The sequence below is a fragment of the Schistocerca americana genome, chromosome 4 (assembly GCF_021461395.2).
Source record: "Schistocerca americana isolate TAMUIC-IGC-003095 chromosome 4, iqSchAmer2.1, whole genome shotgun sequence".
NCBI classification, from domain to species: Eukaryota; Metazoa; Arthropoda; class Insecta; order Orthoptera; family Acrididae; genus Schistocerca; species Schistocerca americana.
Genome location: NC_060122.1, coordinates 532,315,354 through 532,336,314, shown reverse-complemented (window position 1 = coordinate 532,336,314; position 20,961 = coordinate 532,315,354). Strand labels below are relative to the sequence as shown.

Below are 20,961 nucleotides of genomic sequence, written 5' to 3'. Positions count from 1 at the left end.
TTGATGTGGAAGATATGTAGGACATGCGAAATATCCTCAGACTTTAGGAAGAATATGATAACTGCAATTCCAAAGATAGATGCTGACAGGTATGAATATAGCGGCACAAATTATTTAAAGAATGACAAAAACTGGTAGAAGCCCACATCAATGAAGACCAGTTTGAGATCTGGAGAAAAATTACAATGTGCAATGCATTACTGACCCCAAGCTTTATCTTAGCCAAAATGTTGAAGAAAGGTTAATCAGTGCTTACAGTACTGGCACATTTAAAGAAGATTTTTGACAGTGTTGACTTTTGAAGATGATGATGTGGTCTTCAGTCCTGAGACTGGTTTGATGCAGCTCTCCATGCTACTCTATCCTGTGCAAGCTGCTTCATCTCCCAGTACCTACTGCAACCTACATCCTTCTGAATCTGCTTAGTGTATTCATCTCTTGGTCTCCTTCCACGATTTTTACCCTCCACACTGCCCTCCAACACTAAATTGGTGCTTCCTTGATGCCTCAGAACATGTCCTACCAATAGATCCCTTCTAGTCAAGTTGTACCACAAATCTCTCTTCTCCCCAATTCTATTCAATAACTCCTCAGCGGGTATAAAATACAGTGAGCAGAAGGTTAACAACAACTGGTATAAAAACCAGACTGCAGGTAACAGGAGTTTAAGGGCACGAAATAGAGGTGGTAGTCAAGAAAGTAATGAATATGGTTGTACGTCATGAGTAATCTTACACAACATGTTCATGAACAGGCGGTAAAAGATAATGAGAAATAAAGTTCGGAAAGAAGAAATAAAAACATCAGGTGCTCCAACACCCACAGCACGCAGTGGCACGGCGAATTGTCGTGGCACAGCTTCCAACAAGCGGTGATGTCAGGCCGTATTCAGAGGGTGCAACCTGTCAAGCGCTTCCACATAATAATTTAGCATTCACAGTTTGTCCAGGGGACAAACTCGAGGTAAACCACACCATGACGGTATAAAAAAAAAAAAGATGGAACACAGTTTTGACCCTTGACTTGCTCATTATGGCTTTCTTCAGACGCGGGGAATTGGCAATGTGCCACTCAGCACTAGCATTTGGTTTCAGAATCTTACTCCAGACACAATTCACTGCCGGTAATCACATTGTGAAGAAAATTTGGGTTTTCTTGGACACAGTTCAAAATTTCCCGGGAAATTTGCACACAATTCAGTTTTTGTTCATCACTCAGGATTTTTGGCACAAACTTGGCTCACATCTTTCGCATGGCCAAATCCTCAGTAACAATTTTGTGGATGGTACCATATGAAAACCCCAACTCATCAACTATCAAACTAACTTTTAAGCCCCGGTCAGAATCCAAGAGCGCATTCACTTTGGCCACATTTTCATCAATCTTTGAAGCTGATGGGCGACTGTTGTGCTGGCCATCTTTGACGAGCTCCCGTCCCTCCCGGAACAGCTTGTGCCACTTTAACACTGTTGAGTTGCTCAGGGCAGCATCTACGCAGTATCCTTAATCATTCCAAGGGTCTCCATCACAGTTTTCCCACAGTTTCATGCAGAATTTGATGGTGCTGCTCGAGATTTTTCTCTATCTTGAAATGTGAGCGCACTACTGAACGGAAGGCACAAAAATCAACATGCTCATTCTCCACTTCCCTGCAGGCGACTGGAAAAATAGTGGTCTCTCTAGAAAGTTTCCCACTATCATGCCCAGGCTATCCGACCCCCCTCCACTGTTCCGTCCACAATACAGATCCTGCAACTTATTGATCACACCCTGTACTGCAACTGCGTGTGGCAAAAATGACGTAATTTTGTGCCATGGTACTTACGACATGTACCTCAACACATCTGGGGGTGAAATGTCTTACTGCTACTAGTTTATCCAGTACACTAAAATTCTTGGAGATTTTTGTTAGCACCTCATATAACTCAAACTAAACCGTAAAAATGTTTCCGTGCCAAAATTGAAACTGTCAGTACATGCACCACTTTTCAATTAACATACCACCATTTCGTAAGTTCATTCTTCAGTCCTAGAAGATACGAAAACTAAGATGCATGTGTGTATGGTTGTGCATCAAGCCCTATTAAAATTTCACTTTCTTTCTTCTTTTAGTTATTCAGATTCTTAGTGATTTGTTTTGAGCAAATATATCAGCACATATTTATTGAAACAATCAATTCCATTCACTTCTTTTTTCAGACTGTCAACTGAAAATGAAATTAAATTAAATGTAGAACAGGTAGTGCAATAGTATAACATCATATGCAAAATAAAACTTAATATCAATAATAAAGCATGAATAATAGTGACTGAACCAACAATCACATATTCCTTTTCAGAACAGATTTGCAAGACAAACATAGATGTCAGAGTCTCTTCCACCAAATCATGGTGGTGATACACTTTATCTCTGCGTATCCTTGAAGGAGTTTTGACATATTACATTTTTCTTTCCACACAGTCACAATTGTGTCAATACCAGACAGATGAATGCTTTTAACCCAGTGGAATATCAACACAATCCACTAAAAAGCACATCATTTGGCAGCTTATCATATATCACATTATGTTTCGTATTAGTGTAGTTTTCAATCCAAACTATTTCTATTGTTTGCCTGTATTTTCTGCAGTCTATAAGCACCTTTATCATTTTAATAACTAAGAGGTGCTCTGTCCTGGAAGAGTTCCTGGCTTCCAGTGCCTTCACTACAGTCAGAATCTTAATAGCAACTGTTTCCTTACAGGCATTCTTCTAACAAACTTCAGTACCTCTGCTATTGCAATGCTTTTGGCTGTAAATATAGAATCTTCTCAAAGAATCAAACAATTTTCCTGCTAAAACCAGTGGACATCAACAGGCACATGCTACATTGTGACTGATTTTCATTATGTCTGTGTAAACCTAAAAATAGGCTTTCAATTAATTACAATCTTAACAAAGAGTTTAATTAACAGACCTTTAAATCCATTCCCTTCTATTGTATGAGTCAAAGCTGAAAATGTTGTTACAGACTAATTACTTTCATACTCTGGAGCGGAGTGCCATCAGGTAATAGATTCTAATAGATGGTCCCACACTATGTAACTGCTATAAAATACTGGTAGCTTTTGGATCTTCTTTTGCTTGACGTGGATGTAAATACAGTTTGGTGTTCAACAACTCATAATATGAAAATCAAACATTTATCAGACACTAATTGTCTTCTAAGGTTCATTAACAAGTTACTCTTAGGTGTGCTTCTCAGAGCTTTAAAACATTACACACATATATTGTAATACATCTTACTTTTTAGATGTGTTTTGAGGATTGTGGTATAAAATGCTGCTACAATCTGCACCAGACAGACTTATGTACACAACACACAAAAGCGCTGGGGTGCGACATCCGGTGTTCTCTCAAGACAGATCAAATTACAGTGTGTAACCTTTTCTTGGTATTTCTCTTAGCAGCCTTCTATTCTGCCCTTCTGGCGAAGTACCAGCCCTCTTCTCTAATTTTACTCACCCAGCCAAACCAAAAACATCTTTCCTAACCACCTTCGCACTACATAGTACACTCTCATTCTCCCCCCAAATTATCTATGTAGTGCAGAGACAAAGCCTCTTATTAGCAGCATGGCAAGTAACACTGTTCATTACAATTAGTCCTGCACAATCACAGTATTCAGTTAACTTAATCTTTGACGTGTACCAGAGTAGTTTTGTATATGTTAAGCAAAGCAGTATTAAAACAGCAGCAGCTACTTGATGTAACTCACACAGGAAAGTGCTTTTAAAATAGTAGTTTTCCACTGTTATAGTTAACATGACCATTGTCCCTTGAGTAAGCAGAAATAGAATAAAGCAATTTAACAAAGTCAATACAAAACACAGAGTTTGATTCTCTCAGCTTCTTCTCTTTGCTATCCATACTTGCAATCTTTCTACATTGCTGAGGGTTATCAGTTTTGTGATTTAGAGAATGAGTGAATTACTGGAAACTGATGAAGCTACAAATGTTTAGTAAGTAGAGAGGGGGAAAATATGGTAATCAAAAATATTTTATTATAATAAACTGCAACAGTGTGTGCATGTATATTTGTCCAAAACTTGCAGAAGATGCTGGGCCCATAAACAAGAATTTACAAAATATGCACAACACATTAAGGTCAGAGCTACGCTCCTCAAAAGACATAAAAATTTAAGACAATAACTGTGTGTCAATTCAAACATCAATTACAACAAAAACATCATTCAAAACACCACTTATTGCAAAGCTGTTGGCAGGAAAAATTTTATTCGTGCAGTTAACATACTGATTTCACATTTATCACACCTTTGTGAGTAACATCAAACACAGTGACATTTGGACAACTTGCCAAGACAAGAGATGCTACGATTGAGACGTTTGTCCAACGCGAAACACTCCACCAAAAATTATAAAAGATGTGAAGAATATGTGCTCGTAACTTGCACAGCCCACTGCACATCAATCTTTCTTCAGTATATTCTCAGCTATTAGTTTGGTTGCTGGAACAAACATTACAATTAATACAGTCATACGTTTTACATAGTGTCGTCAAAATATGACATTCAGATAAAAAGTACGTACGCAAGAATATCTACAACACAAGGCGTTCACATTTATCCAAAACATGCTTTCAGAACTGAATTACTTTATTATAAGGGTAAAGCAAACACAAAAAGAAAAAGGAAGGACAGAAATACTGTCATTACAGCCCAGGTGGTAAGATGCATTTAAGGAACCGAAAATAAAAATCGACTGCGTAATCTGATGATGTTCCTAGTATATTGGAATTTAGTAGAGTTTCATGGTGTCAAAAATCAGACCCAATGAACTTGACATTGACAGATGAAGAATAATGGAACCTCAAGTTGTACATAAAAAAAAAAAAAAAAAAAAAAAAAAAAAAAAAAAAAAAAAAAAAAAAAAAAAAAAAAGTTTGTAAGATCTAAATTGACAAGAAAAGACCAAGCGCAAAGGAATTGGGAGGCACATTGAATATAAAAAGAAAAAGATTGTTGTGAGAATGCCATATTAAGATACTGAAAAAATATATTGCAGAATTTAACATCAAGTAAAAAGTGCAACAAAGAAAGGGTATCTTTTCTCCATATAGATTCAGAGAATAAAAATAATGATGTTCATCTCTCTACAGGTCACTGGAACAATGAAGTTCTCAAGCTCACAGTGACTGGAAAAAGACTTAAGTCATTATCAGTTTTGGAGGAGCATTGTCATATTTCTGTAACTATAGATCTGTATTACTGATGCTCAACTTCTAGAATTACAGAACATGTTTTACACTTGTTTGTTACAATCCAGTATCTACTCTATAGGGGAAAATTGATTCTCCAAAACCGAACAGTTGTGAAATAAAAATTCCTTTCTTCATCCATAAAATCCAGAGCCTATTAGACAATGGTAGGTATTTTGTTTCTTGATTTCAGAGACGGATTCCCTAATTTCATAATGGACGGCATATGAACCTACTGAGTATCTCAGCAGTTTCAGTGCTTTCTACCAAACAAAAATCTTTGTAGATAGAATTGGAAGGAGAATCAGCATTGGTTTTTTTATTCTTTTTTTTATTATCCGCAAAAACGATTTTCGGTCACTTAGTGACCATCCTCAGTGCTGTAATTTACAATTAAAATTTTACAATTAAAATTAATTGTAAATTACAGCACTGAGGATGGTCACTAAGTAACCGAAAATCGATTTTGTGGATGAAACAAAGAAAATATGACCAATGCTGATTCTCCTTCCAATTGTATCCACTATTTGGTCGTGGTGCACAGAGTACTTCATGGAGTCGCCAAACAAAAAAACCTTTGTTGCCCATAATAGGTCAAATCTTCATATATGAGAGTAGCCATCGGCATGCTGATGCCAACTACCAGTGTTGTAACTGTTCACTGCTTACATATCGATAATTTTGATAACAGAAGATCCACAAGGTTCTTCACAGGTGATGCATGTAGTTAACTCGTAAGTTAGAAAATTTGAGAAAAATACAGGTACACCTGCAGAAAATAAATGTTTTGTGTAGACACTGGTAGTTGACTCAACATAGATGAACTTGACTCGCATGGTGCTCAATCACTGCAAACAACAACTGTAAAATATCTAGAAGTATGTAACTACAGAGATATAAACTGGAGCAACTGCACTGAGTTAATTTTTTGACAAGTAGAAACCAAAACTCTCATATAACTAGCTCTTCTGTAACACTCTGTCGTGTGTGTGTGTGTGTGTGTGTGTGTGTGTGTGTGTGTGTGTGTGATGTGCATCCTGCTGATGGGCATCAAACTATTTGCAGACACTATAACAGAGACCATGTGAATCACACAATGGTTTATTCAAAACTGAGAAGATCCACACAGTACATTAGTTTTTCCCACAATCATATCGCAAAATGACCAAAACGGGGGAAAAAAATCTGAGTAATTTGAACTCACATGGAGGCTTACCATCAGTTGGTCTCCCTAGGTACAATTTGCAAATTGAACTGGAAAGGTGGGAAATGATAGTGGTATCCGAAGTACCTTTCACCACACACTGCAAAGTGGCTTTCAGAGTGCAGATGCATAAATCTGAGGAGAGGAAGGAAAGGAAGAAGGAATTAGTGTAATGAAGGTCGGAGAACTGATGGTAGATAAGTATACTACACAGCCTGTTCCCAAACTTTTGGTTCGAAGTACTTTTATCTTGAGGAAATTTCAGATTCCCTGTGTTATTAAATACACTAATAATGAGGAAAGCTGCTGTTTGCCACTGTAACTTTGTTCCTCATTATTGTATGCTCATAGGGCACTTTCCTCTTTCCAAGCACCTTTGCCCTTCTCACATAACATTTTAGATTTTTAGAGTGTTCTACTGTCTCTCAGCACTCAGAATTTTCGTAAATTATGTCCTATCTGAAGCTAAGAAGTTTGTACTCTCAATAAACCCAGTAACTACAAATATTTCTCAATAATTAGAAGAACAAACTTGATTAGTAGGAAGACCACAAAATATTATTACATGAAATTGTGTGTTTAAGTTAGCAATCTTTGAAACAAAGTCAGTTACTTGTCTTTAAGGAAAATAGAAGCAAGTCTAATGATTCTAAGTTATTTCTGTGTGACAGTTTTTTTACGAGCATGAATGCCTAAAGTCCAATATTAAGATGAAACACCTTGTTATTTGAAGGTGTGAAGCCAACCAGAGTATACTCAAGTATGTTTAAATAAAATATATATACACAGATCTAAGTGCATAAATACCATTATTCAGATATGTATGCCTACATACCTCGAGCAATTGCTGATTAGAACTGAAACTGGATATTAAAGGCTACATAAGTCTAATTATCGCAAAATGTGCAAGTTTATTCTAACAGTGGCCCCAAATCCATGCGACATCCATACCTGCAATTGTTTTGTACACAAAGAACACTTTTCTGAAGGAGACGATAGATTTTCTAAGTCGCAAATAAATGTGATTTTATCATTGTGAACCTGAATCCATACAGCACACTCTTCTAAGGTAACCTTTTAATTTGTTTCAAATTTCAGAAGTCTGCTGGCACACTAAAGTTAATGACCTTCTGAGGCTCTTCTTGGTCATTTGTATTTTGTGATTTAGAAGGACAATATACAATGAACAGTGATTACTGTAATTAAATTTATCAATGAGATAAGAACAAGTTATTAGGGTACTTTCATAAAAGCAATACTCAGTAACTCGCCTCCACATACAGCTTTGAAAAATGTAAGCTGATCCCAAATTTGGTTCAGTGGTTGTCAGCACATACACCTTCCAGTCCTGACTTAGCACTAAGATTTTCAAATGATTACGTGGCACCAATTTAAGAGACAGCATGGTCTAAAAGAAACCAAGTTAAGTAACTCAAAGACCAAGAATTCTTCATGTTGTGGGTTGCCAGGAGAGCCAACACCTTAATAATAGAGGAAGCCGAAAGGCACGCGTTTAGCTCACGCAGGCTGGCATGAGGTCTGGAAATTAGAATTTAGAAAAATGGACGTAGCTGCTGGAATACTTAACTTTAATCCGTTAATGGTGAATGTCGGTCTGACGGTACATGATTAACAAGATCAATAGCAACTGATAATGGCGCCTTGCTAGGTCGTAGCAAAGACGTAGCTGAAGGCTATGCTAACTATCGTCTCGGCAAATGAGAGCTTATTTTGTCAGTGAACCATCGCTAGCATAGTCGGCTGTACAACTGGGGCGAGTGCTAGGAAGTCTCTCTAGACCTGCCGTGTGGCGGCGCTCGGTCTGCAATCACTGATAGTGGCGACACGCGGGTCCAACGTATACTAAAGGAACGCGGCCGATTTAAAGGCTACCACCTAGCTAGTGTGGTGTCTGGCGGTGACACCACACTCCACTACTGAAATTAGGAAGCTGACAGATATGGGATGGATGCCTTAATGCTGGTAGAGACAACACTGACAACAGTATTATAAATTCACTGTATTTTCCTCCATTTCTATTTGTCTCAAATCATTGAACGATACTTTTGTTGTAACTTACGCATAAACAAAACTAAAAAGTTTGCAGTTTTTCAGGTAGTAGATGCAATGTAAAATATGATCTCTCAGGTTTTCTTGGCATGATGGCATAGTGTGTGATTGATAGTGTGCTTCCGGATGTTCTACCAAGTTGCTGTTTCCACATCATGCACAATATTTCAAAGACCATCTCTGCATCTGAAGAAATATTGTACATAAAACTGAAACATCAACTAAGCACACTGTTGATCAATGTAAAATAGTTTTAAACTCTAGTTTAACTATAAGAGGCAATATTTTGTCGCACTGAGCCATAAAAGAGACATAATTTCATAGGATTGTAACAAAATTCCATGTCTTAAAACCTCAGCAACATACTTTTGTGCTAACCCCAACACTTTCTCTCATCTCTACATTATTCATGAAAGAACACAGAGTAAACAAAAGTTGCAGTTCAAGCTTGCTGCTGTATGTCACACACTGAAGTGATCCAAAGAAGTTCAGTTTTAAATGTTTTATTTCCCTGACAAATCTTACAAATCATTATTAGTAATTTATGTAATTAAGAATCAGTGACAGTGAGATAATTATGCAAAATGCCATAATCTAAGAATACTTTCAATGCAAATTATTCCAAGATTCTGAGTCTAGTGCTGTGAAGCTTTTTTAACTGGTTCTAAACAACATACCTTGAAATACTGAGACACAGGTTCAAGACTTTCATGTTACTAATGACAAAAGTGGTCTTACCAAATTTTTCATTAATATCTTTCTTTTTCAGATATTGGAGTCTGAAGTGTAAAAGATGTACACATTTTGAAAAATTGATAGAAAGAGCACGTGTGTGGTCATCCAATACCTGCTGAAAAAGGGGCATGAATGCACAGGAGACTCTTGATGACATGGTGGAAACATTAGGGGAGGAGACCCTTCCTACTATACAGGGTGTACATTAAGTCCAGGAACACATTAAATTATTTATTACACAAGAACTAAACATTGTACAAATGTCATACATACTGCATTTTAAAGAGAAACTCAAAGTTGTTTTAATATTCAATATGGGAACCATGAGTGACCCAGCAGACGCCAATAAGGTAATCGCATTCTTGCCATACCTGTGCCAGTATGGCATTATCGACTGTGGCAGTCTTTTCCCGTATTCTCTCCTAGAGGTCTGCTACATCACATGGTAGAGGCGGTACATAAACCAGGTCTTTAATGTGTCCCCACACAAAAAAGTCACACAAAGTGAGATCTGGTGATCGGCGAGGCCATTTTGTGAAACAGCTGTCTCCTCTTTAGTACGACCAATCCATCGCACCTGAACTCACTATGTTTGCGACTAGCACTGAATATCGGCAATTACCAAAGCACACTGTGGCGGTATATATGAAAAAAAACTTTCAGGGTTTCTCTTCAAAATGGCGTATGTATGATATCTGTACAATGTTTGGTTCTTGTGCAATAAATAACTGAAGGTGTTCCCGGACTTTAAGTACACCCTGTACTGTGAAAAGTGTGTGGGAGAATTCAAGCTGGGCAATACCTCCACCCAAGTAATCCTGTCTCTATCATCAGTTGCACTGAAAAACCTGATGATGGCTAGAGAATTATTCAACAAACCATTGTGACAACTGGACAATGGGAACCAGCAGTACACCTGCTGATGGTTCCATCCTTCTTTATTACATTCTCCTTTTCAAAGGCACACAGAATAAAATGACAAATAATGCTATGATGCCTCTATTATGTCAACAGTATATTTACTAGTGACGGGGCACAAGCTAGGAGTTTTAAGAAGGTATTTGTGACACATTAAGACGAAGGATGGGAGGGGGTGAATGGAAAGACACAATGTTACAGCTATCGTGGGACAGACACTGCAAACATATTGTTGAAATTTAATGGTTACCAAGCCAGGGTGCATCTGGAAAGTGTCCAACTTATTAGACTTCATTTAAGGATACAATCTGTGAAATTAAATTTCAAGACTAACATAGTACTGTATCAGAAGACAGATACTCCGAGTTGCAAGATAATTATGTCACGACCTGCTATGGCAAATCTGAAACCCACTGAAGTAATGTGATGGTATGCAGGGTAGGAGAGAGAGTCATTAAGGCAATCCTAAGAACTAAGCTGAAGCAAACTGAACACACACATTGTGCTCTATGCAAAGAAATTTCTATAAGATGAATGCAGTGCTTCCAGGTGAAACTAAATTACAGCCTTAAGTAAAATAGTTTTGTGACTGATGATCTGCTTTCTTCTTCTTCTTCTCCTTCTTCTTCTTCTTCTTCTTCAGATGCCGTGAGTTTAGTTGAATGTATACTTGCTGCTAGAACTCAAAACAGATCAAACTACTGTTTCTCTCTGAGCGACTCCCAATGCCCACTACACCCTTTGATGCTCTTGTTATTTCAGTCTGCACAGGTATTACATGAAATACACATTATCTTTGTTTCAAAGCTCTGGTGGATGTGATGGCTGGCAAGATGTTAATAAACTTAGTGCTGAACCTCAAGTCTTAAGCTTAAACCTCTGTCCCTGTTTATTAGGTTTTCTGATATCTCTACTTCAACTGACTCAATAGAGCTATTGCAGAATCCAGGCGTTTGTACCACAAAACTGGTGTCATTGTACAAGGGAGCATCAGGAAGCCTTTGCCTCTTTTTTACTAGGCAAACTTTTCCTAGGATTATCTCCGAGAATTCAGAACGTGGGGCTCTCAAAGGGAGAGACTACATTGAAACTGAAACTTCCTGGAGGATTAAAACTGTGTGCCGGACCGAGACTCGAGCTCGTGATCTTTGCCTTTGGCGGGCAAGTGCTCTACCAAATGAGCTACCCAAGCACGACTCACGCCCTGTCCTCACAGCTTTACTTCTGCCAGTATCTCGTCTCCTACCTTCCAAACTTTACAGAAGCTCTCCTGTGCAGTAAGGAAAGTTGTATCACAAAGAATGTAAAGGGATGCACCAATGGAGTGACCAAAGGCGACAGCCTACCTGACTCAGCAGGTGAGAAAAAAATAAAATTACATATTCACATAGAGAATCTAAACTTAGTAGCCATGTACATTGTCTGTAGTTTTGGGTACTTATATAATTGTTTTTCACTGTACGTGATCATTTAAACTTCTACCTGTTTCACAAATTCTGAAAACCTATGAGTAAGTGTCCCATTTTCATGCTCATTTTGGATAGTATTATCTGCCACAAAAGTTTCAGGAATATGTTGAAATTGGAAAAGTGGTAAACTACAAATGTGATATCGTGAAGAAATTGTTGAAATTGATCTTCGTTAACATGACCATTCGTTCCACGTACTGAGGTTTCTAAAGATTCTAATATTGCATTAGTTTCTAGCACTGTCTTCTAAATACTAAATAACCACCTCCATGTAGTGAGCTCTCAGGTTTTCTGGATGTGATTAGTGGTTTGTTTCTGCTTGTGCAGCTGAGTTGTTTGCATTATGTACAATATTTCAGCGATCAATCCAAACTTTGCTGTTCGTGTACATTTTGCCTGGGTTCCAACCAGCAAAGTCAAATACCCTCTGTAGAGTCTTCAAAATGAATGGATCGTAACAATCCGGTCATAAGAAGAATCAGTGCAGTCGAGAACACACGCATGTCAGAAAACAAAATTGTTACTCTCATAAAAATCCATAGCAAGACGCAGGAAGCCACACAGTAATTGCTGTCACTCACAAACGTAGTGACAAGGATACATTGAAATCGTTGCTAAAGGGCTAAATTTTGCATCCAATCAGAAAATGCTACCACAAGCAGACTATATTAGGTTTGTGGAACATGTTGCAGCCTCTCTCCAAAGAGAAAAAGAAGTAGTGAAGAATAAAATCTATCGAGCACTTACCAAGCTGTCGATGGTAAGATCAAACATCTCCATGAAAGAAAGTTTAGCACTTACAAATCTTTAGGACAAGGAGCTGTAATTCTGCCAGCAGAGCCGGGCAGTGCTGTGGCCCTAATGTAATGTGTGGACTAAAATAAGATTATTTTCAATCACTTGAATACATTACTTACAGACAGACGTTGATCTTATGAATAAAATACAGGAAGATGATGATTCTTTTCAATGAGACAGGCTTGCTGTGTAATGTCATTAAAGGTCTAAATGGCCTTCCTAAGAAACACAAGGATGGCATTCTTCTAAGACCCATAATTATTAATATTTGCTCACCTGAATACCTGCTGACAATATATCTAAAATGCACTCTCAGCAAAAATGTGAGGAAATCTGAACAAGATAAGTCCCAACACCGCTGACTTTTCTACAAAACCTGTCAACTGTGGTTCCATGACACAGATATTATGGTCAGTTTCAATTTAGAACAGAATGAGATTTTCACTCTGCAGCGCAATGTGCACTGATATGTAACTTCCTGGCAGATTAAAACTGTGTGCCGGACCGAGACTCGAACTTGGGACCTTTGCCATTTGCAGGCAAGTGCTCTACCAACTGAGCTACCCAAGCACGACTCACGCCCTGTCCTCACAGCTTTACTTCTGCCAGTATCTCGTCTCCTACCTTCCAAACTTTACAGAAGCTCTCCTGCGCATTGTTGTGTTTGTGTCACGTATTGTACTGCACCCTCTGTTAATCATTAGGTCACAAGCTAGGCTTTATCAGATTCTGGTCAAGTCTGATTTCTATTGCTTCTTTAATTCCAAAGACTCAGAGCCCCTTCATTTTGTCATGCTCCATGGAGTGCTCAGCTTCTCGACAACACAACAGTTGATATGGTGGGTTGGTAGAGTTCAGTTCAGCATTTATGCTAGTGGCATCATCTCTAAATTGTTCATACAGTCACGCTGATTTATGTTTTGCAACATTGGCAGCGGATACCATAAGACTCTGTTTGCTGTGGCTAAAGTCACCCTTCACACATACTAAGAGCCATGCTCTTGGGAGGAGGATGAAAGACGGACTTAATGTCATGCTTTCCTATGATGTTGCCAGTCTTGTTCAACATTTTACCTACATATACGATGTACACTATTGCCATGGCAGCCTCCTGCTCACATGCTTTCACATTGCTGCTCCTGCTCCTGCAACATGTACCATATTTGCTGGTTTTTACTTCCATTTCTTTTGAACATGGTCTTTAGGCGTTTGAGCTCTGCTAATTGGCTCTCATGGAGAAGGCTCTTTCTCTGTAGACTTACCTGCACAAGATCTCTTCACGATAGAAGCAGTTGTGACAATGAAGCATTAGACATAAATCCCTATGAATAGGTTTCCTGTATGTACTGGGCGTCAGTGTACCATCACATTTACATATCTCTACGGTATCCAGAAATGAGATAGCCCTGTTTCATTCTACTTCCATCTTGGACCGAGACAGAAATTCACATGCTTCAGCAATTTGTGCAATGTTTCTCAAAAGATAAGTGTGCATTCCACATAGTGGTAGAAGCATGCCAGTTTCACAAGGTGGTCCAAAAGTCCAGAAACACCCTGATAAAATCCAAAGGGAGTAGCAAACAACGAAACCGAGTCCCTACACACGAGGAATGAGAAGGGGGAAACTTTATAGGCTATGCCACCAACTTGGCGGCCATCTTGAATGCCGCCATCTTGGTTTCAACTCCAAAATTTCAAATCGGAATGTGGTCATGTGACTTACCAAACAGATAGATAATTTCACCAGAAAAACATTGCCGTTGTTATTTTAAACATAGCTTTATTCATTCTCGGGTTATAGCCAATTACTTGCGGCAGCAGTGTGGCGCTCTGCAGCGTGAGTGTTACGTACTGAGAAGTCATAAAATGGAGTCTGAAACAGTGCAAAGTGACTATCATATGCCTGATATGTTACATGTGTTTAACTGTTACGTATCATTTACTCATGCTAACATTTTAATCATTGTTTCCTTATTTACAGGTTACAAAATGTCCTTAACACATGAAGAACGCAATGAAATCATCTTGATATCAGGAGAAAGAAGTACACGGGTCACTGCTGAGAATTTCAACAGTCAAACAGTCGTCACCCAACCAGACAGCCCATCACTCACAGCGCAGTTGCCAAGCTTTTGGCCAAATTCCGAGCAACAGGTTCTGTCACAGATAAACCTAAGGCTGGAAGACCAAAATCCGCCACCGATGAAGCAACAACAGTGAGCGTGTTGGCATCATTTAGCAAGAGTCCTCAACGGAGTACTTGTCGCTTGTCACAAGAATGCGGGGTTAGTCGTACCTCCATAAGGCGAATTTTATCGCAGCACAAATGGCACCCGTACAAAATTCAGCTGTTCCAACACCCGAACGAGGATGACCCAGACCGTCAGATACAGTTCGCAGAATGGGTGACACAGCAGCTGCAGATAAACCCACGTTTCCCCTATCAGGTGCTGTTCAGTGATGAAGCCAATTTCTTTATCAATGGTGAAGCGAACAAGCAGAATCACAGATACTGGTCCGACACAAATCCGCACTGGATTGATGCTTCCAAAATGGTCGACTCACAAAAAGTGATGGTCTGGTGTGGTGTACCAAAAGTCGTTGGACCTTTTTTTGTTGATGGTACATTAACAGCCAACAGTTATCTGAGGTTATTGGATGAAGAAGTGTTTCCCTCGTTGTTAACGGAGGACGGGTCATTTCCGAGATTCTTCCAGCGTGATGGAGCCCCACCACATTTTGGGCACAATGTGCGAGCATACCTGGATGTGCAGTTCCCTCAAAAGTGGATTGGTCTTAGGAGTGCTGTGGAGTGGCCACCAAGTTCACCAGATTTGACTCCTTTGGATTTTTATCTTTGGGGTCATGTCAAAGCACTGGTTTATTCTGTGAAAATACGGTATTTGCATCATCTAAAGCACTGCATTGTTGATGCGTGTGGTCAAATTCAGCCAGATGTGTTGGTCAAAGTTCATCAGGACTGGTTTCAGAGGTTAGCATTAACAATCCAACATAATGGACAACATATCGAGCCGTTCCTATGACTGTTGGTGGTCTCTCGGGACTGTGTAACATCGGCGTAATGTCTCTTCGGCACATAACACACGTGCTGCCGAGCGTCCCACCGCTGCCACATGTAACTGGCTATAACCCGAGAATGAATAAAGCTATGTTTAAAATAACAACGGCATTGTTTTTCTAGTGAAATTCTCTATCTGTTTGATATGTCACATGACCACTTTCCCATTTGAAATTTTGGAGTTGAATCCAAGACGGCGGCTTTCAAGATGTCAGCCATGTTGGTGGCATAGCCTATAAAGCTTACCCTTCCCGTTCCTCGTGTGTAGGGACTGTTTCCTTGTTTGCTACTCCATTTGAATTTTATGAGGGTGTTTCCAGACTTTTGGACCACCCTGTATAATGATCTGTAGCAAAATATTCTCCTGTATAAATTTACTATTACACCTACTGGTGACTGGGCATCCCATGACCACATCATTTACCTGATTATAATGGTTGCCGTCTAACAGAAAGAGGTTGAGGTAAGCCATGAGCTCTGACTGTCTTTTCAACGTGACTCCAAACTTCTTACTGACAAGTTTATGACCTACTCCAATGGCCACCTCGTGAAGACAAGAACCACGTCTAAGCTCACCGTTGTGTCACTTTCTCCTAGGTGAAGTCCTTTAATTCATTCCATGAAGCCTTCTGAGTTTCGTACACGTACGATTTTAGTTTCACCTCCAATCAACTTTCCTTTTTTATTCCTGCATTTTGTTATCCAAGGCTGCCATCCTTGTTTCACCCCTCTTATTCCCTTAAACATTCTTCTCATATCATTTTCACTTCCATATTCCTTGATGTCTTTCAATCTATTTTTCTCATATTTTCTCTTTTTTGCTTCTGTAAATAATTTTTGCTTTCCACCTCTTTTCTTCATAACTTTGTCCGGTGAACTGTGTATTTTGCTGGCGCACCTTTTACCTCGCACTGCTTTGTTCCTCAGCAGCTTTCTCACGTTTATTATTGCACCACTCACTTTGCCTTACTCCATTATCCAGTTCCAGCTTGACTTCCATTGTCTGCTGTATTAATCTTTCCATTAGTTGCCACTGCTCCTTGATGATAGCTGCCTCCTCAATGACAATCACTCTCATCCTGTTGTCCATTTCTCTTTGGAATTCTGCTCTTTCCCTCTCATCGGTGATGACTGGATCCACATAATACTTCTTATTCTTTCCTACATGGTTACAGATTTTTGTTGGTATCCTCTGCCTCTGCTTGACCATACAAATCTGCATCAGCCTGCCTCCTCACCTTAACATCCTTAATGTCTGAGCCATGCCTTCTTTGCAGGCATCACTTGTGAGATTTTTTCCTTACAGAAAAAAATCAACCAGCCTCATGCTCTGTATGTAGACTGCACTTTCCCACATTTGGTCAAAACACTGTTTCTCTTCCCACTTCGGCATTAATAGCTCCTATTACTTTCACATTATTTTTCACGACTGCATCATATAAGCCTTCAAGCTTTGTTTGTCGATGGGTACAAGTCAGTGTCATAACTAAGAAATTCCATTTTTGTTCTCAGTGTGCATATCCTAGCATTTATGGGCTTGAAATTTGATATTGCCGAATTGTACTCGCTGTGTACTAGCACACCAGTTCCAAGATTGGCTGTACTTCTGCTGCTGCGAAACACTGTTTAGTCACCAGAATCCAACATCCATGTCTCCTTCCACCTAATCTGTAACACTGCTATTCATATTTGGTATTTTTCCCATTGGTCCTTCAAGTTTCTGAAGTAGGCATGTTAAGATCAGTCTGTGCCCTTTGCTTGGTGATCAGTATAAAGGCTGTCCACTCTACTTCTCTACTGCAACTCCTGAGAACCAGCATTGTGGCACTCCAGTACTGGGGTAGTGCACTATAAAAGTGATGTCGAGGCTGATGCTCATGTTGTGAAATAGCTCATAATGATAGATCAACAATTTCTGGAGCTTTGTCAGCATCAAATAACACTGCAGGAGCACCAGCAGGTACAACAACTATAGCAGGAGTAGATGCAAGAGTTGATCAAGCATAATGAGGAGCTGATCCAAAACATGCATGCAGCCTGTGGGACAAGCACTGGTGTGGAAACCTCTGCCTCACCCCTCACTGGTTGCTGCAGATTCCACAGTCCAGAGCACTCTCTTAGCAAGCAGTAGTAGCAGGCCTTATGAAACTGTGCAAAAGCTGTGTACAGCACAGACCCTGAAGCTTTGTGATAGCAGATCTGATAGGCCTTATTCATAAATGCAGATCTGAATGTGCAAATTGTGCACTCACATATGCTGCTTCCTTAGTCAGAGATGTTGCACCGGACAAGTAGGTCCAGTGTACAGCTTCAGAATTGCCCAACTCCAAATAACGCACAATACCAAATATTACCTGAACTTCCAGGTGTTAGTAGCATCTTAAAATGTGTTTTCTGATAGCTCACCTCTCCTCTGCATGCCAGCAAGTTAGTCTTCCAGGTGACACTCACAGCGAGTCCTGACACGAAAATACTTCTTGCTCCAAAATAGATTTTAAGGGACTTAGTAAACAGATACAACCTAACCAAGTGTCTAAACAGAGCACACCTTCTATAGATAATAAGGAAAGATACCCCTCATTAATGCTCTGCCTTGTCCAAACTGTTGGATGCACCTCAAGCATTACCAGCATTCAGTTTTATGACACGTTACATTTGTCACAAGCAAGGGCACTTAGCAGTAGTGTACAAGAGCATGGAAACATCACTACGTGGGCTCGCACATCCAACTAGAAGCTGGTTTGGGCACTGGACATCATTCTCAGCAACAAGGGGCACCAAATGTTCCTTGTTGACCAGACCAGAGCAAATTCTCCATCACCAAAACCAGTAGGAATTGTGACACACATTGCCTACTCTATTCTTCATGCTAGCACAGGGGATTTCCTGCCCCACCACTTGCCGAACTGGTGCAGGACTGACACCCCACCGAGGCTGAGTCACTTCCTCCAACACTGCCCTGACCAACAGTCTCAATGCCCCTTCAGCGACTGCAGCCTCCAGTGGTCCAAGCAGACAATGAACAAGATGCCACTGGGATGGAAATTTTGTACACCCTGTCTACTGAGTTTTTGATCACACGTCTTTTTGGTCTGGAGTGGTGGTTAGAATTTTTTAGGGTGACAGTAAATATGCTTGGCTTTTCTACATATCCTGTGGCCCAATGTCCTGCTTTTCATTTGAGTAGCCATTTGAGCCACTGGCAAGGCTACGCATATGAAGCTCCCTTTGTCCCTGCAGGTAAAGCACAGGTCTTGTCATTTCTGACCCTATATGTCTATCAAGGGGAGAGATATTTAGCATCACCACTGGATTCAGACACCGATATCCAAATGAATGTACCAGCATTCGCTGTTCAGAGTTGTACATTTTCATGACTGCACAAGTTGGCTAGGTCCTCTGGCAGCATAGGCAACGAGGAAAGTGGATATGCATTCCATGCCTAAATGTGTTCATGTATCTGAAGCTTTCCCATGCTTGTTACTATTAGCACACTGACGTGCCTGTTCTAGGTTATAGTCTCACTTCACATTCAGATTTCATTCGTACACTGTTGACAATTCTTTTGGCTCCACTTCAACTTACTCTCGGTTGTCCTTTGGGATTTTTACACGGTCTGCCATCATGTAATCTATCTTTTTGGGCCACTTACCGTGTTCTTTAGAAACCATGTTGTGGCACTCTTCTACAGGGGTAGTGCATCATAAAAACCTTCAGACACATACAGATTACCGTAAAAATAAATGGATACAATGATCAACAACTATGAAATTTTGTTACACCAACATGAAAGCATGATGAGCAAGAGGCCCCAAGCACAACAGTGTACATCCAGTATGTGAGTACTACACAGATCAAGATGAATCATCCTAGAAAATCATTTCATCCATCTCCCAAGGCTTTGGTTCTATCAGGATCCAGGAAGGACACCCTCAGCTGCTGCAAGCTGGGATACTTACAGTATCCTCTGCCAACATGGCAAAACATCATGCACAATTGAGAACAGATGACATGAGCACACACGCCAAACAAAATTGTCAACCCACCAAACATAGCCATTCCAGAGTATCTGGAAACTGCACACATGGAATATGGAAAGCACATGTAATTGAAGAAGCAGAATTGGGGCAAGGGGGGTAGGGGCTAGGGTTTATTAGCAGGCTAGGGGTACAGCATAATGCAAGACTGAATGACATAGCAATAACTGAACTGAGTTGCCAAAGTCCCCTGCTGCCCACCCTCACCCAAGTCACCGAGGATAAAGCTTGGGAAGAGACACAATAATGATGAACCTTAATACAGAATAAGGAAGTACCCTTCTGGAGAGAAAAGAAACTATTTAAACTCTTTCTGATTAAAGCAAGCATAACAGTTCAATCTCTGGATAACTACAAATGGACCAGTTGTTTGATATGCACTGAAAACAAGATACTTTCTTTTTCAAAGAACCAGTGTTTCAATATTTATTTTTTACATTCATCTGACAAATGTTCTATTGCCTCCACTGATGTTCCTGAGCACCTATCACAACAAAATAAAGGAAAACCAAGGTGATAATGGAGTATTAGATGTAATCATTTTCTCCTCACACCATTCAAAGATGTAATAGTTTAGAGAATGAGTAATAACCACCCAAATTCCCACCTAACAACAAACAATGATTGAAGTATGACATACCATACTGAAGACGAATAAAACAGGCAAGAGACTGATACTATTTGTTATGGATGACTAGTAATTTTAATACAAACATAACCACTGAGTTCACTTTAAACACCCAGGCCACAGTCCACGTATAAAACTTTCTCCTAATGTGTCATCTTCGACTGCAGGAGACATCTTCTGAGGTAAAGTGGCGAACCGAAACCACAACTCTAGGGAGTGCCAAATGTACAGGCAGTGTAGGTGGCACCGCAATTTATCGCATGAAGTCTGCTGCAAGATTATCTCTGGTAATGCCAACTTTGTTGATTGGAAGTATTCAATTGTCGATCTTACACTGCAAACTGACAGGAAAAGACCAGCCATGTGGTACTGTTATGTTCTTGATACTTTCGTATTATCGACACAGAGTGCAGGGGAGTTTGATGCCAACTGAATTTTTTGGTCGTGCCTTATCAAATGAAGGGTAGGGCGTTGGGCCCCAGGGTATGTAGGAAAGCCAAGCATATTTACTGTAACCCTCAAAAATTCTAACCACCATTCCAGACCAAAAAGATGTGTGATCAAAAACTCTGTAGACAAGGTGCACAAAATTTCAAAGATGAGTTTGAACATTTATAGTTGATGGTCAAGAAGAAGGAGGAGGTAGATAAGTACTTTGCCCTAGGGAGAGAATCAGGATCAACAAGGAACATCACCCACCCAAAGGGAAAGTCTTCCTTCCATTCATTAGTAAGATTATAGATCACATTGGGAAAGTGTTGAGAA

The 20,961-nt window shown here is 39.8% G+C and overlaps 1 protein-coding gene across 1 annotated transcript in view; it reads right to left on the bottom strand.

Moving 5' to 3' along the window:
• Positions 1 to 4,245: 4,245 nt before the first annotated feature.
• The window catches only part of LOC124612644 (receptor expression-enhancing protein 6-like), a 52,747-nt gene continuing 36,031 nt past the window's right edge, over positions 4,246 to 20,961 (bottom strand). The window contains exon 5 of the mRNA XM_047140945.1: positions 4,246 to 4,509. Within this exon, the coding sequence (XP_046996901.1) occupies positions 4,469 to 4,509 (41 nt within the window). The 3' untranslated portion in view covers positions 4,246 to 4,468. The remainder of the gene's footprint in view (positions 4,510 to 20,961) is intronic.